Source organism: Heloderma suspectum, chromosome 17 (assembly GCF_057233095.1).
Source record: "Heloderma suspectum isolate Gila_16-S chromosome 17, 16-S_ref, whole genome shotgun sequence".
NCBI classification, from domain to species: Eukaryota; Metazoa; Chordata; class Lepidosauria; order Squamata; family Helodermatidae; genus Heloderma; species Heloderma suspectum.
In genome coordinates, this window is record NC_139474.1 from 22,917,472 (window position 1) to 22,933,093 (window position 15,622).

Consider the following 15,622-nt stretch of genomic DNA (forward strand, 5'->3'; position numbering starts at 1 on the left):
GGGCCCACGGCTGGCCGCCTTAGAATAGCCCCTCCGGGCCCAGCGCCAAGGCCGCCCGCCAGGCGGCAGCTGCGGGGGGCTGCCCCGCGCCCCAGCGAGCCCTTTCCTCCCGCGCCTGCCGGAAGGGGAAGCCAGCCTGGCCCGGCGCGGCTGCGGCCCTCCAGAAGGGGCGCCGTGGGCAGGGGCTGCGCCCCGCTTCCGCGAGGAGAGCAACGGGGAGGCCTTCGCGGCGCCCTCCCGCCTCGACTGCCCCTGCTGGAGCGGAGGCGGGCGCCCCTCCTTCCGGCGGCGGGTCTGCGGGGCGGCCGCGAGATTGCCGGGCCCGGCGGGGGCTTTGAAGCGGCAGGCGCCCCGCGCCCCCGCCGGGAGTCCGGGCCCCTGGCCTGAGCGGGGCGCGGCGCTCTGGGCCGCTGGCAGCGCGGGCAGGCCGCCGCTCTCCCGCCTCCTCTGCCCGCCCCGCCGTCTGGCGGCGGGGGCCGCGCAGCTGCCGGACGGTCCGTGAGCGCGCCGGCCACGCAGCCGGCCTGCTGCGGCCTGCGGAAGCGGCCGGCGCGGCCCCGCCGGAAGGGCTGCGGGTCCTGGCGGGCCCGCCGGGCGGCGCAGCTCGCGCCCCGGAGGTCGCCGCGCCTCAGCTGCGGCTGGCGGGAGTCGCGGGCCAGAACAGGCGGAGGGCCGCCCGCCCCTGCGGCGCCGGCGCCGGCTGGCCGCGAGGCCGCCCAGCAGAGCGGCCGCCGCCTCGGGCCCGCCGGCGTCCGCCGCGGCCTCCGGCAGGCCGCGCCCCCGCCGCCTGCCCGCCGTGCTCCGCAGCGCTGTCGCCCACGCAGGAGCCGCGCTCCGCGCAGCGAGAGGCGGGCGCGTGCGGGGCCGGGCGGGCGGCGCCTCCGGGCGCTCGCGTGGGCGGCGCCGCGCCCCCACCGGGGCGCGCGGGCGGGTCTCGTTGAACGGGCGCCTGGAGGCGGCGGCTGCGCTGCGCCTTCTCGCGGGAGTCCCCGGGCGAGCCGCGGGGCGCCCCCTGCCGGGGCTCCGCCGCAGTTCGCGCCCAGGGCGGAGCGGCCGAGGCTGCGCCCGGCCGCGGAGCCGGCCCGAAGCTGCCCCGCAGCGGACGTGGCCGGCTGGCCCGCCGAGGAGCTGCAGGTATCCCGGACGGCGCCCTCGGCCCGCGCGCCTGACGGGGCTCCGGCCGCCGCGCCGGCCTCGCCTCGCCTCCCCTTCCGCAAGGCGGCTCGGCTTCGCATGGGCGGCGCACAGGGCTGGTGGCCTGGACGCAGCCCCCGCTGGCCGCCGCTTCCCGAGCGCGGCCGCCCGGGAGACCCCTCGCCGCTGCTCGCGGGCGTGCGCGGGGCGCGGCGGCCCCGATCCGGGCCGACTGGCGCGATGCGGGGTCGGGCAAGGGGGCGGCGGCCGGCCGGCCACAGGCCTCGAGAGCAGGGAAGGCCCCTTCTGCGACCCGTGGGCACCGCTGGCCGTTGAGGAGCCGTCCTGGGAGGCGCGGCCGAGGGCAGGTCGCCGGGCCCAGAGAACGGCTGAGTGCAAGGCCGCGGTGGGCCCGAGCCCCGCGCCGGAAACGCCCCCTTCGAGCCGCGGTTTTCGGCACCGACAGAATCGGCTTGTTACTTGAAAGGGAGCGGGAGGGGAGGGCGCCTTGCTGGGTGCCAAGAACGGTCTCGTGGGCGCCGCGCTGCCCACCGCTGCTCTCGTGGCCCGGCGAGAAGCCCCTCTCTTCCCCTGGGGGTCTAGGGGATAAGCGTTCAGGGGCTCATCTGGAGAGCCTCGCAATGTGCGGAGGACGAAGGAAGCCGCCCTCATTCAGGGGGTTGAAATGTGGCTCAGGTTGCACACATGGTGGCAGATTGTGTTTCCCCAGCCATCAGCAGCAGCCATGACGAGATGGTGGGCCGTGGTCTCTGGACCAGATCTCTGAGGCCGAATTCTCATGTCCGGGCTCAGAGAGACGGGGGCGTTTTCCTGGCATCCGCCAAGGCGATGGGAGCCCAGTGCTGAGTGCAGGCCCCTCCATCCTCCTCTTGGCCAAGAGGCCCACTGCTCAGCGATCTTCTTTGCATGGGAGCTGCCCCCCCATGTCCTGCCACAGCTCTCAGCCTCTGCCACGCCTGTTTGTGCCCAAACCCTCTTAATGAAGCTTCAGCCTGCGTGGAACTTGAACCATGCCAGGAATCCAGCAATTGCAACATATTTTCACAGCCGTTTAAGCATCATCTCCCTCTGCTTCCCACCCCCACCCCTTCTGGCTTTAATAAGGTATTTGTTCTTTGTGTTTAGGCCTTAAAAGTCCAACTGGGAAATAATAAATGAGCCCCCAGGGCCAGCCCCCGAAGCGAGCGAGCGATGCTTCAGTTTGGGAAGGAATTTGCCTGCTGAGGCCTGACTGAGTGAGGCCATGGCTTTGGCATGGTGATGAATGTGGCGCTCCCTCCTCTCCCCCATTTTGTGTGAGTGCGTGTTCTTAAAAGAGGCCCAAGTTTCCCTTCTCCAGCTGCAGTGCTGCACAAAGTGAATCCTTTTGAGTCTCTTTCATACTTTCAGAAGAACGCTTCACTTCAAAGATCACTTCAGGAGGCTTTGCTTATCACATGGGCTTTTTCCAGGGGAATGTGGAGCCGGGCGACTCTTCATGCCTGCAAAGCCTCGGTCTCTCTCGTTCTCTCCACCCTCCCATTTCTTGCACCTTGTTCTTTTCTCTCCTGGTCTCTGCCAGCTTGTTTCTGTTGCCGTGGAGATGGCTTTTCCCATCTGCTTGCCTGGCATTTCCCTACTCAAGTCGCCCTGGAGATGGACGGGTGCTCGTCCCGCTGCCAGGCCACCCTGCCACTCCTTGGCTGACTCTCTTTCCAGCCCCCCCCCCCCCCCCGGCCATGCTGACTGCAGCCCTGGACCAAGGCACACGCCTCGCTGGCTCTTCACTTGGTGGACCACACTGCCTGTGTGACGGTGTGCCTGGTGCTGCCCACCCCTTGCATGCTCAGGCTGCCCCCAAAGGCCCCAGGGATGGGATTTGGCTCTGCCCTCTTCCCAGAGCATGCAGGAACCCCAGCCGGCCTGGCCATGTTGGCTTCCAAACAGATATTCCTGTTCGTCTGTGGAGGCTGATTCACTTTTTAGGACAGCCCCCTCTTGATAAACAGGGAACCTTTGGGGTACATGACTCACCTGGCTGTGGCAACTGCTCTTCTCATTTGGCCATGGTAACGGCTTGTGTGTGGTGCATGGCTCACCAGCCCATCACAGTGACAAGTTTCAAGATCCCTCCCCCCCAGTTCTGAGTGAAAAGGTTGGGGTCTTGTGGGAGAGAGCGCCGTGTGGCAGAGGGCAAGAGAACGGAGGCATCAGGAGGCCCTTCTCTGAATTCCATCAGTGGGAGAGAGACATTACAAAGCCACAAAGAAGAGGGCCTTCTCAGTGGTGGCTCCTCAACCCTGGAATGCTCCTCCGAAGGAGATCTAATTGGTGCCAATGTTCTTTTCTTTTCAGTGCCAAGTTAAATCATTTCTTTTTGCCCAGGTATTTTAGCATTGGTTATTTTATAATTTTAATTAAAAAAATTAAATTAGATTTTAAATTATTTTAACTTGAATTGATTGTTTGGTTTGTTGGTTGAAGAGTTGTTGTTGTTTCATTTGCTTTTTACTGTGTTATTGTATGGTTTTTATATTGAATTTGTTTTGGATGTTGTGTACACACCTTGCGTCCTAAAGGGCAGTTTGCAAATTTACATCATCGTTAGAGGACAGGTTGATGAACTGTGAGAGCTAGATGGAGCCTGCATGGCTAGAGGCAGCATACCTCATTACACCAGTTGCAGGAGGGTGTGTGTGTGCTCTTCATGTAACCTGCTTGACCACGGTGGGGTGCTGGGGGACATGGACCCACCTGGACCTGACCCGGCCTCAAGGCTCTTCTTACGCTGACCTTGTGAGAGGTGAGGTGGAAGTGATGGATCTGGCAGGGCGGAACCAGTGCATGGACCCAGCAGCCCTGTGGCTGCAGCTGGCGGGGCTCTGCTGGCGGCTTCGCATCCGCCGCGCTGAAGGGCTCTCTCCGCCCCCCAGGGCCGTCCCAGTCATCTCACCGCTTGGCCTGCCGCGCGGGGCTGCCGGGCTGAAGAGGGAAGCGGTTCTGTGTGGGGCCGGCTGTGCAGGTTGGGGAACGGGAGGGAGGGCGCACAGCGCAGGCTTCACGCCGAAGCAAACGGCCAGGGAGCGAGCGGGCGGGCGGGGCGCGCTTTCGCCTGGAGCCGGGGGGGGCAGCGAGAGGAGGCGCCTCCTTGCCCGGCCTTCAGCCGCGGTGTCCGCGCGCCCTGGTCCGGGTGCGTGATTCTGGCTTCTCGCAGGGGGCGCAAAAGCTCCCCGGCCGGCCTTGCTTGGGGGCGTCGGCCCCGCCCTAACCACGCCGCCGCGGGGCGAGGAGGCGACTGCGGAGGGGGGGCGGGGGGCGTTGCGCGCGGGGGGGCTGGAGGGCAAGAGCCGCGTCGGGGCGGGGAGGCTGCAGCGGCCGGGCTGGCTTAGCCCGGGGAGGAGGAGCGTGAGGGGAGACGCGGGAGGCCGCGGAGGCGGGCCTGGGGTGGGGCGCGCGGGGAGGGGGAGGCTGTCCTCCCGCTCTCAAGACGCGGGACCCCGGGGCCTCCCCTGAAGCTGGCGGGGGCGCGGGCGGCCTTCGCGCAGCGCGGAGTGGCGCTGTGGAGCTCGCTGCCGCGGGAAGCAGCGGCGGCCACCAGTTTGGATGGCTTTCAAAGGGGTTGGGCACATCCCGGGAGGAAGAGGCTTGCCGCGGCTCCTGGCCCGGGCGGCTCTGCGCTGCCCCCGGGCCCAGAGGCAGGGAGCCGCGCACCCGTCGCCGGGGAACCCGGGCGGGAGGCCGCTGTCGCGCTCGCGCCCTGCTTGCGGGCGCCCCGCGGGCAGCCGGCTGGCCGGCCACCGTGCGCGCGGAGCGCTGGGCCCGGGCCTGATCCAGCCTCGGGGCTCCTCCGGTGCCCGGCAGGTGCCGAGGAGCCTGCGGCCGGGCCGCCGCGGCTGCTGTTCCGCTGGCCCCGCCAGGCTCTTCCTGCCGCTCGCAGCGGCCTCCTGTGCGCGCGCGCTCTGCGTCTGCCGGGGCGCCCCGCGCCTGACTCCCCTCCCAGGCCCTGGGGCACTCGGCCGCCGCGGCCAGCGGGAGCCCCTCGCCCCCGGGAAGAGGGTGAGGCGAGGGAGGGAGGCGGCTTCCTTCCCGGCGGCCCCCCCCGGTGCCCCTCTGCCGGGCGGGGAGCCCCGCTCTTCCCCGGGGCGGGGGCTCGCTCGCTCTGACGCCCCCGGCTGCCAGGGCGCGGAGGGGCAGAGAGCCGGGCGGGGGCGGCTCCGCCTCTGTGCCTGGCGACTCCCGGGGCGGGGGGCACGTTCCGTGAGCCCGGGCGGGCCGGCCGAGGCCCCAGAGGAGGGAGTCGCTTCCCTCTCCTGGTGGGCGGCCCGCGTGTGCCTGGGGCGGGGCCGGCCGGCCTGGGGGGGCACCAGCCGCCTGGGCAGGGGAGGCAGGGCCTGGGTCGAGAGAACCGGGTGGCGGGGCCAGCGTGCCGGTGAGGAGGCCTCGCCCGCTCTGCTCCTTCGCCTGCTCATGGATGGCGGGTTGGGGGGCAATGAGCCTCAATACACTTGTCAACGGGGGGGGGGGCGAAGGGGTCCTAGAGCTGAGGCACAAATGCCCCGATGGTGGCCTGCGCGCCACTCCGTGCCCAGCCCTGCTCTGTCTCCTCTCTGCAAAGGGTCGATCTGGCTGTGAAGCCCCCCCCCCCCCCGCGCTGCCTTTGGAAGGAAGGGGAGAGGTGCAGCCGGGCCTCTCCCAGGGGCCGCCCTGCGGCGGAGGTGAGGCTTGCCCTTCCTGCAGCTGATGGCCAAGGATGGCGGAGGAGCCGAGGGCCTCCCTGGCAGCCCGGCAGGGAGCCCGACGGGAGACGCCCAGGTGAGAGGGAGGGCGCTGGGCCCCGGCTGCCTCTCCCGCGCTTGCCTGAGGGAGCCCGGCTCCGGGGCAGGCCTTGGGTCCAGTCCCAAGCCACACCTCTAGCGCAAAGGAGGAGCAGGGTGTGGGAAAGACCCTCTGTGCCTGAGACCTTGGGGGCCCCCGTCATAACGGACCTTACCGGGCACCCACAAGCCAGGCACGCAGTCACAAAGCAGAAAGGTCCCGCTGGGGGGAGATCTTTAGCCTCCGCCTCCGCCCTCCCATCCTCCATAGGGGTCACAGTGCAGCCTGGATGATGATGACGAAGTTTTTGTGAGGACAGATGGCCAAGCGCCGAGCCCCAGCGCCGCCCCTGTGGCCGCGTTCCGCCATGGCAGTGTAGAGGAGCTGTATGAGCTGCTGGAGAAGCTGGGCAGGTGAGGACCCTGGGGCGGGGGGGGGGGGGGCTGGGGCAGGGAGAAGGCCGACGGCTTGTTCTCCACTGTCTGGCTGGGAACCCCTTCTGCATCTACCCTGGCTGCGGGAGATGTCCGTGTGGCTGGAGGAGGAGCCGTCCTTCCTGCTGTGTCTGGCGGGATGCCCACCTAGCCCAGCGGCACCCCGCGCTCCTCCAGGAAGCTGCCCAGCAGCAGCCGCCGGCCACAAAGGCAAGAGCCATCCCCTGCTGTGGTGCCCCGGCAGCCAAGTGCCAGGGGTGTTATACTGCCTCTGATCCTGGGGGGCCATGCGGGGGTGGCGCTGCTGCTGCTGCTGATGATAACAACGATAAACAGACAACAGTCATCATGGCCAGTGGACTCGATCTTCCATAGTGCAGGGTTCTGTGGAGAGGGGCTGTGGCTCGGTGGCAGAGGCCCTGTTTGGCTTGCAGGTGACGCCCCCGGTTCGATCCCCAGCAGCCTTTCCAGGCAGGGCAGGGCAGGGGTCCTGCCTGTCGCCCTCGGGAGAGAGCTGCGGAGCCCGCCAGTCATAGAATCACAGAAAGGAGGGCTGGGAGGGGCCTACGAGACCATCGCGCCCAGCCCCCTGCTCAGTGCAGGAACCCAAGTCAGAGCAGTCCATGCAGGGGGTCTGGGCTGGATGGCCCCAGGGGCCCTGGCTCAGGACCAGGCCGGTCCCTCCGCTCCATTCCTTTCCGAATCCTTCGTTGGCCTGGCCATTGCCCCCTCTTGGGGCAGCAGACCCTGTGTGTCTTCCGTTCCGTGCCCTTGTGTGGACGAGGGACGCCTGGGCCCCTCGCGAGTCCCCAGCCAGGCAGCCTCTCTGGAGAACACCCCACTCCTAGCACACCGGGAGAGGGAGGGAAGTCTCCTCTCTTCGCAGCAGGTACGAGCCTCTGCGGTAAGCTGGGCACGGGGGGGGGGGGGGCTTGCCTGGTGCTCTGGGGCTGCCTCCCCTCCTCCCCAGCCCCTTGGCTCTTGTTTGCCTTTCTCCTGTCCAGTGGACACTTTGGGGTGGTGAAACGGTGCCGGGAGCGGAGCACGGGCACCTTCTATGCTGCCAAGTCGGTGAAGGTGCGGAAGCGCAAGGGCAGCCGGCTGGGCCTGGACCGGGAGCAGGTGGAGCGGGAGGTCTGCATCCTGCAGCAGCTGCGCCACCCCAACATCATGTACCTGCACGACGTCTTCTCCAGCAGGGCCGAGACGGTGCTGATCCTGGAGCTGTGAGTGCTGGGGGCGGGGGGGGCTCCCCCCGGAACACGGTTTGGGAGCCACGTCAGCCGGTTGCAGCTAAGTTGGCACAACAGGGCCTTGTGGCACCTGCAGAGAACCCTCTGTGCCTCCGGTCCACGGAAGCTTTTGCCACGACAGATCTGTTGGTCCTTGTCACAAGACCCCTTGTTGTTGATCTGCTGGAGCAGATTCAGAGGAGGAGGATCAAGACGACATGGCTGGAGCAGGCTGAAGGCGACAGAGCCAGCTGAGCTTCAGGCAGGCTCCGCGGGGCCAGGGTGGATCTACGTTCCACGCTTAAAACCGTTTCCAAGGCTGAGGGAGGGAGGGAGCTTATTTTCATTGACTTATCAAAGCAATTTGTGGCCCTGTATTTCATTTCCAAAACAGCTTTCCAATGCCTAAAAAAAAAATCAGTTGGAAGCACTTGAAACACAAAGCGTAATAATTCACAGTTCAGATTCCAAGACAGGGAGCAAAGGGTCTTAAATGACAGTGTGCTTGCTTTAGGAGAAACAGGGTGTGTGTGTGTGTGTGTGTGTGTGTGTGTGTGCTGTCTTGCTGTAGAGGGAAGGGAGTGGGCTTAGGGGTCCCCGTGTCCTCTCCAGGTGTCCCCCATGTCCTCTCAGGGTGTCTGAGCCTTGTAGCACAAGCAGGGGAAACTGAGGCATCATGGGCTGTGCCAGGCAGCATGAAGTGTGATCTTGGGAGGGGCAGAAATCTAGCTTTGTATGAGTGCCCGGCCCCCAGAGTGCTTGTCATCTAGAAGGGGGGGCAGGGTCTTGGGGTGGGGGCGGCTTCCCAAGGGCCTTGTGTCCCTGGATGCTGTGCTGGCCAGGTGCCCCATGCCCCTCTCTCTGCCTCCCTGCAGCATCCATGGGGGCGAGCTCTTTGACTTCATTGCGGAGAAGGAGATGCTGACAGAGGCAGAGGCCATCGAGTTCTTGCAGCAGATCCTGCTGGGCGTGGCCTACATGCACTCCTGCCACATCTCTCACTTCGACCTCAAGGTACTGTCCCCAGGAGCGGGCGGCTTCTCGGGCCCTGGCTCAGCCTCGCCGGGGCGCGCGCCTGCCTGGGCTAGCAGCCCTTTTCCCCTGGCGCCTGTTTGGAGCGCTGGCACCTGTCTTCCTGCATGGGCCCCCCGGGAGAAGCTGCCCCACAACAAGGCCTCCCCCAGGGAGACAGGGGGGTCTGCCTTTCCTCTGCTAGTGGCGCAGAGGAGCTGCCTCGTGGGCGCCAGAGTGCCGGCGGAGCCTGAGCTGCGGCAGGCCTGTGTTGAGTGAGGAGCTGCCTCGTGGGGCAGTTTCAGCCTCCACCTCCCGCAGAAGGCCAGCCGTTGGGTCACCGAGGCGCGTACGGCTGGCCCTCTGGATGGCCTGGACCTTTCCGCGGCCTGGCTGTGAAGGCTGGGGGCAGAGGCAGGGAGCGCTGCTGGGGGGACGGATCACTGATGTGTTGCTGCAGGCAGGGAAAGGGCCATTCCACGGAGCCTCGTGCCCAGGCAGCCTGCCTCCGAGGACGGGTTGCGGGTGGTGGTAGGGGGTGGCTGCCGCCCTCAGGCCACGCCTGGTAGCTTCCCAGAGGGGCACCTGCTGGTCCGCTGAGGGAAGCGGGGCGTGCCAGATGAGATGGAGCCAGGGCCATCGTGCGGGGCGGAGCACTTGCTTTGCATACCGACTGTCCTGGGTTCCATCTGACATGGCTCTAGCCTCCTTTGCCCCACCTCCCCCATGCTGGCTGGGAATGAGGGGACTTGCAGTCCAACACATCTGGAGGGGGCACCAGGTTCTGGGAGGCTGCTCTAGGTGGTGCAGCCCAGATGTCCCAGGTGAATTGGGGCAATTCAACCTACATTGCCTCTCCCCTCCCCAGTAGGTCAACAGCAGGGCAGCATTGGGCCTGATCTCTGAATGTCTTGCACCAAATTTGTATTGCTGCAGCTGTATGATTGACTTCTCAGGACCCCCCAAACTGGATCTGTTTATGTTGGTCCACAGAATAAGCAAGGATGGATGCATCCTGCGCGTTCCAGGGTTTGGAGATCATAGAAGATCATAGAATGATAGGGTGGGAAGGGGCCTTCAAGACCACTGAGTCCAACTCCCTGCTCAGTGCAGGAAGCCTGATTCCCAGGCGGTCTCCCATCCAAGTACTAACCAGGGCTGACCCTGCTTAGCTTCCGCGATCAGATGAGATCAGGCGCATTCAGCTGCTGTATCCACCCTCTGTCCGTCCCCATGCTGCAGGCATGTGGACCCTCCTGCCTTGCAGTGTGGGGGTGAGGATGTCCCTGGGACACTGGCGTTCTCTTGGATGCTTCCCACGCTCCCAGCTGGGAAGCAGCTTCTTGAAATGCTGCATGCAAGCTTCTGAGTTGCACAGAAGTCTTCTTTAGGCCCAGAGTGTGTGCTGGTACCACCTGAGTCCTTGCTCTCTTCTGCAGCCAGAGAACATAATGCTGTTTCAGAAGGATGTCTCCAACCCCACGATCAAGATAATTGACTTTGGCCTGGCGCAAAAGCTGGAGGAAGGGGTGACCTTCAAAAGCCTGTGCGGGACTCCGCAGTACATTGGTGAGTGCCGCACAAGGGGGTCCTCTCCCATCCCATCAGCCAGGTTCTGGAATCACACCCCCACCCATGTCCCCCTGTAATTCAGCAACGTGGCTGACTGTGGTACGGCAGAGCTGCCAAGCGTGGGCTGGGGGGGCAGGGGCCGCGCTTCCGTGTGTGGCTCTGGCGGTGGATCTCTCCCGGCGTGTCGCCACAAGGCCCTCCTCTGCACGACCAGCCACCTGCCCCCGCCAGGTGGGAGCTGCTGAGGAAATACCCAAAGCAGGTTAGGTTGGGCCGTCGGAAGTTTATGGAAGCACATCACGGCTGTGGGAGAGACAGACGGAACCGTGTCTCACCCAAATGAAAGAAGCAGGGTGCGTTATTCACACTGAAAGCTGGAGAACAAAGAAAATACAAGACGCATGCTCAGAAACCAGCGCGTCCTCAGCAACAGTCTTATCAGCACAGCTGCATGATTGCTCTCGCTTCTTATCTCTAGGGATGAGTTACTTTGGTGGATAGGAACTTCCTGCTTATGAGCAAGATGCAATTACCTTCCGTGGTCAGACACACGTGCTCGCTCTCCGTCCCCTCGGGCACCTTGGTTGGTCGCTTGAACCAAAGTACTCAAGAGGCCTGGTCAGCCTGCCTTCGCAGAGCCACGCTGCACATTCAGGCTGCACCAGTTTGGCCTGAGGGAACCAGGGAGAGGAGCGCGTGTCCTCTCCCCACCCCCGTTGTTGGTTTTTGGTTTTAAATGCCCCTGTGTGCAGAAAAATAATACATTTGGGGAGAAGGCCAGGCTAAAACTATTTCCCCTGACAGTTCTGCACTCTAACACTGTGTTAGTCAGGTTGCACTGAGGACTGTGTCCAGTTCTGGGCGCCCCATTTTAAGGAGGACACTGACACGTTGGGGTGCGTCCAGAGGAGCAGCCAGGGTGGTGAGGGGTCTGGAAACCCAGTTCCGTGAGGAACGCTTGGAAGGGCTGGGTGCCTGCAGCCTGGAGAAGAGAACACAGAGCAGGGACAGGACAGCAGTCTTCAAAGAGCCGAAGGGCTCTCATGCAGGGGGTGGACCACAGTTGCTTCCCATTGCTCCAGAGGGCAGGACAGGAGATTTTGGTTGAATATTAGGAGAAACATCCCAGCCGTGAAAGCTGTTGGTGCACCAGGCTTCCTTGGAGGTGGTGGGCCCTCCTTCGCTGGAGGGGTTAAGCAGAGGCTGGGGGGCCGTCTGCTAGGGGTGCCGGAGCTGCGCCTTGCTGCAGTTTTGTTTTCCCACTTTGCCAAATTCAAAGAATTTAGGTTAATTTGTTGCCAGGGACTATTGGATGCTGTTTGGCCATCACGGACATGGGGTTGGGCTATTTCCCCTGGCCTCCTCATGGCCCCCGAAAGGAAAGCCATGCCGGCAGCAACAGCGGAGAGCAGGAGTGGGGAGAGGATTTAACGTTACGCAGGTCCCCCACCTGCTGGCCTGGTGTGTCTTAGCTGCCCCAACACTGGGAGGCGAGCTGGAGCCACCTCCTGCCTTGCACGGCGTTTCTTGCCTGCCCTGAGCCTGCAGCCGGCCGCCTTGGAGATCAGTTGCTCTGAAGGCAGCAGGGCAGCACCTTTGACAGTGGATGAAACGTGAGTCTGGGAGGAGATCGGACGGCACCAAGACCGTGAGCCTCCTGGGCCATTTTAGCAGATATCCGCTCTACTAGGCATCCAGCCATGTCTAGGGGGAGGAGGCGCCATTTTGCTTCGGTCAAGACCCCCTGGCGTGACCCCCCTCTCGTGTGTTCCCTTTCCGCAGCTCCCGAGGTGATCAACTACGAGGCTCTGAGCTCTGCAACGGACATGTGGTAAGAGGCAGGACTTGTGTGTGTCTCTCTGTCAACATCCTCCATGCCCTTGACGGAGTGCCTGGCCCTGGACGGGCGGAGCACCAGGCCCCCGGGACCACAGTGACCACAGCCAGGCGTGCTGCACGTGCTCTCTCTCTCGGCTGATTCTGCCCCGCAGCGCACCGCAGAAAAGAAAGCTGCCGAAGCTGTCCCTTTGTTGTGTTTGGGTTTATCTATAAAACACGAAGAGACCACCACCACCCCGGGGCCGGGAGCCCTTCTTCCCCTCCCCTTTCTCCCTTGGCATGATCCGTCCAGCAGCACTTCCTTAAGCAGATCTCATGCCAAGTCGAGGAAAGCACACTGTTGTTCACCCTCCTGTCGGTCCGTCCATTTCTGTGTGGGCTTGCCCGTCTTGCACTTGATGACATGGACTCCAGGCCACGAGAGCCTGGGCCAGAATAAATCCCATGTTCGCCTTCCGGGTGCCACAAGACCTTTCGTTGTCTGCCTCTCTTCCTCTCTTAGGAGCATCGGAGTGATCACATACATCTTGTGAGTACCCAGGGCCTTTCTGTGCTTGGAGATTTGGGGCAGGCACTGGGAAGGCCCCACACCAGGCATGCCCTGCTGCATTGTTGGTAACACTTTCAGTTCATGTTCTCCTCAAAGCTCTGGAGGGGAAACAAACCAGAAAGAAAGACAGTTCACTAGATACGAGGGAGGGTGGCTGCAAAAGGGCAAGCCCTTCCCCTTCCCCATGCTGCCTTCCTTCCGGACATTGCCAGCGTTGGCGGAAGGGCGGAGTGCAGGCGAGTGGGAGATCTGGAGCTAGGGAGCTGCCACCAAGGAGGCCCCGCTCCATTTGTCAGTATTGCCCACTTCTAGTGTATCCTTTATGGATAACATCAATGTGTAATTTGGAGGCATTTGTAAAACATAGGCAGGTTCCCTTCAGGGTTTGAAATGTCTGTAAATACCCCACTGGTTTGCTTTGGAACACAGTTGACTGATTTGCGCTGAAGAAATCCCTGTCCTCCCCTGCCCCCAGGCTGAGTGGCATGTCCCCCTTCCAGGGGGAGACAGATGCAGAGACCCTCTCCAATGTCGTCTCCGGCACCTACGAGTTTGAGGAGAAGTATTTTAGCCAGACCTCTGAGATGGCTAAGGACTTCATCCAGCAACTTCTGGTGAAGGATCCCAGGTAAGGTGCCACACACCCTTCCGGCACGACAGGGCGTCGCTAGCAGCAGCCGGGCCTGGGGCTGAATGGCCATTGTGGCCTCCTCAGCTTGCCTGCCTGTGAAATGGGCAAGCCTCTCCCTGTTCTCAAGGGCTAGCGAGAGGCGGCAGGGCTCGCCCTCCTCTGCCCGGAGGGGCCGGGAGACAGTGCAGCACCCAGTGCGTTTGGAGCATGCATGTGCAGGGAACATCGCTCCCTTTTTGCGGCTGGCAGGGTGTTTGGGGGGACGTGCCTGTGCCAGCGTGGATGCTTGGCTCGTGTCACCAGCCTGGCCCTTCTCCCCTCCGTTGCTGTGCAGGCAGCGGGAGACCTGTGCAGAGAGCCCGGCGTGATCTGCAAAGGCATCTCCCTGCAGGTGACTCTCTCCTGCCGCCCCTGGGTGGAGCAACAATGGCTCTACCCACAGAGGCGGGTTCAGAGGAACGGGGAAAACATCCTTCTGTGTTTCAGGAGCCGAATGACCGCAGCCAAATGCCTCATCCACCCGTGGATCAAGGTGAGAGCCTGGGGTCAGGTGTGAAGAGAAGTCTGGCCCCCTCCCGTGGCTGCGAGGGGAGCACGGGCAGCTGTTTATACCCATGGATGTGGCTGAGGTGCATGAAAGGGGATTTCTGCCCCGGAGAAGCAGCCGTTGCTGCAGAATTTGGGCCACCGACCTCAGTAGCCTTCAGGTTGCCACATGAAACTCCATGTGGACAGCCCATTGCCACAGGTGGGGTGGTGGCAGCAGCCACACCTGGTGCTTCTGAGCATTACTGGGATAGCCTCCAAAGCACCATTCCCCACCCTGGTGCCCTCCAGATGTTTTGGAGTAGAACTCTCATCACCCTCAGTCAGCATGGCCAATGGTAAGCAGTGATGGCAGCTGTAGTCCCAACCATCTGGAGGGCGCCAGTTTGGGGAAGGCGGCACACCTCCCTCTTCAAGCCCTCCCGCTTGGCTCCTCTGCTGCCCCCTGTCCTGGCATGAGCTGATGGTGGCGGGGAGGGCAGGCAGGCATGCTTGGGGCACGGCTGGAGTTGCAGGTGCCTCCGCTTTCTCCGTCCAGCCCCTGAACCGGAAGCAAGCTGTGAACCGGAGCCGGTCCTCCATCAACATGAAGAACTTCCGCAAGTTCAACGCTCGCCGGAAGTGGAAGGTGAACAGAGCAGGGGTCCCACGGCCTCGGCCTCCCCTAAGCCAGCCAGAAAGGCCCAGCCTGGGCGGCGAGGGAGGCGGGGCTGGTGTGCGGATTTCTCCCGGCCAGAAGCTGCGGGCTGTGCACGTGCATCCGCCTGTTGCAGCGCGTCTCTGCTTTCCCCTGCAGCTCTCGTACCACATGGTGTCAGCGTGCAACCGACTGTGCCGCATGCGCCTCTTGTGCCAGCAGAGGAGAGAGGAGGAGAGCCTGGTGGGTGCCGCTTCTGGGGTGATGTCAGGCACCTTCCCTGTGGGTGGGAGAAGCGGTCACTCAGCCCTGGACGTCCTCCCAGGGACCCTGTCCCTTGCTGTGCGGCAGCCGTCTTCCCACATGTGCCGACAGGCCTTGGCCCAGCCAGCTCCTGCCCCGCTCCGCCCCTCGCTGCCCCTTCACCTGGTTTTTCCCCCCAAACAGCGCGACTGCGAGAGCGACCAGGAAGATGCCGCCGGCAGCCCCGTGGTTCTGTTGCGCAGGCGAAGAAGCATCTGCTCCTGATCCTCAAAGGCTGAAGCTTTTGCTCATCTGAACAGCAAAGGGGAGGCATGAGCTGCTCTTGAGTCACAGAAGACGAGGTCAAGGACCCCCGTAAAATATTCCAGCCTTCCAGGACCAGCATGTGGTTGTTGCATGATGACCAGGAGGTGAAAGGTGCGTGAAAGGGACGCCAGCGCTAAATTTGTTCCCTGCCCCCACCGGGCCATCCTGTGCATTGGCTGTTCTAGAGCTCAGCAGGGCTCCTTTTGAGCCCCCCCACCCCCCCACACACCAGCATAGCATGCAATGTCTGTATCCAGCACTCCTTTACTCGTGCCTGAATGGGGGGGGGGGTACACAGCCACTTGTGCCTTTTTAATGCAGCTGGGGGGGTCGTGCAGACCCTTCCCAGCCATTTCTGCTCCACTTGGGAATACACGCCCTTTCTCTAGGGGTTCAGGACCAGAAAAGGCTCGAGAGGCTGACGGACTGATTTTAATGTTTTAATATATTTTCAAAGAAATAAAATATATATGACTTCCTATCACATTGTTCGTTTTGTGTTTCACTGAATTTCATTCGAGGTAAAGTACATCAGCCCTAGACGATGGTGTGGGGAAGAGGGCGCGAGGCAAAGGGGCCCTCGGAGTCGGCGGCCTCTTCCGTCTCGGGGCTGGGCTCTAGGCGAGGCCCTCCCCGGCCCCGCGCACGCCA

At 63.4% G+C, this 15,622-nt stretch overlaps 1 protein-coding gene across 1 annotated transcript; it reads left to right on the forward strand.

Moving 5' to 3' along the window:
• Positions 1-1,041: 1,041 nt before the first annotated feature.
• On the forward strand, positions 1,042-15,455 carry LOC146334749 (death-associated protein kinase 2-like). Its single transcript, XM_084824527.1, has 13 exons — positions 1,042-1,134; positions 5,750-5,946; positions 6,220-6,362; positions 7,388-7,609; positions 8,491-8,629; positions 10,066-10,195; positions 11,981-12,029; positions 12,540-12,566; positions 13,063-13,215; positions 13,705-13,750; positions 14,303-14,392; positions 14,561-14,644; positions 14,849-15,455. The coding sequence occupies exons 2-13, from the start codon at positions 5,875-5,877 to the stop codon at positions 14,927-14,929; spliced, it is 1,236 nt and encodes a 411-aa protein (XP_084680653.1). The 5' UTR covers positions 1,042-1,134; positions 5,750-5,874; the 3' UTR covers positions 14,930-15,455.
• The last annotated feature ends 167 nt before the right edge of the window (positions 15,456-15,622 follow it).

Excerpts from the sequence above, each read along its gene's own strand:
- LOC146334749 (XM_084824527.1), top strand. The coding sequence starts at position 5,875 with ATGGCCAAGGATGGCGGAGGAGCCGAGGGCCTCCCTGGCAGCCCGGCA. Across the intron at positions 8,630-10,065 it reads TCTCTCACTTCGACCTCAAG|CCAGAGAACATAATGCTGTT; the intron begins GTACTGTCCCCA and ends TCTCTTCTGCAG. Across the intron at positions 12,567-13,062 it reads GGAGTGATCACATACATCTT|GCTGAGTGGCATGTCCCCCT; the intron begins GTGAGTACCCAG and ends CCCTGCCCCCAG.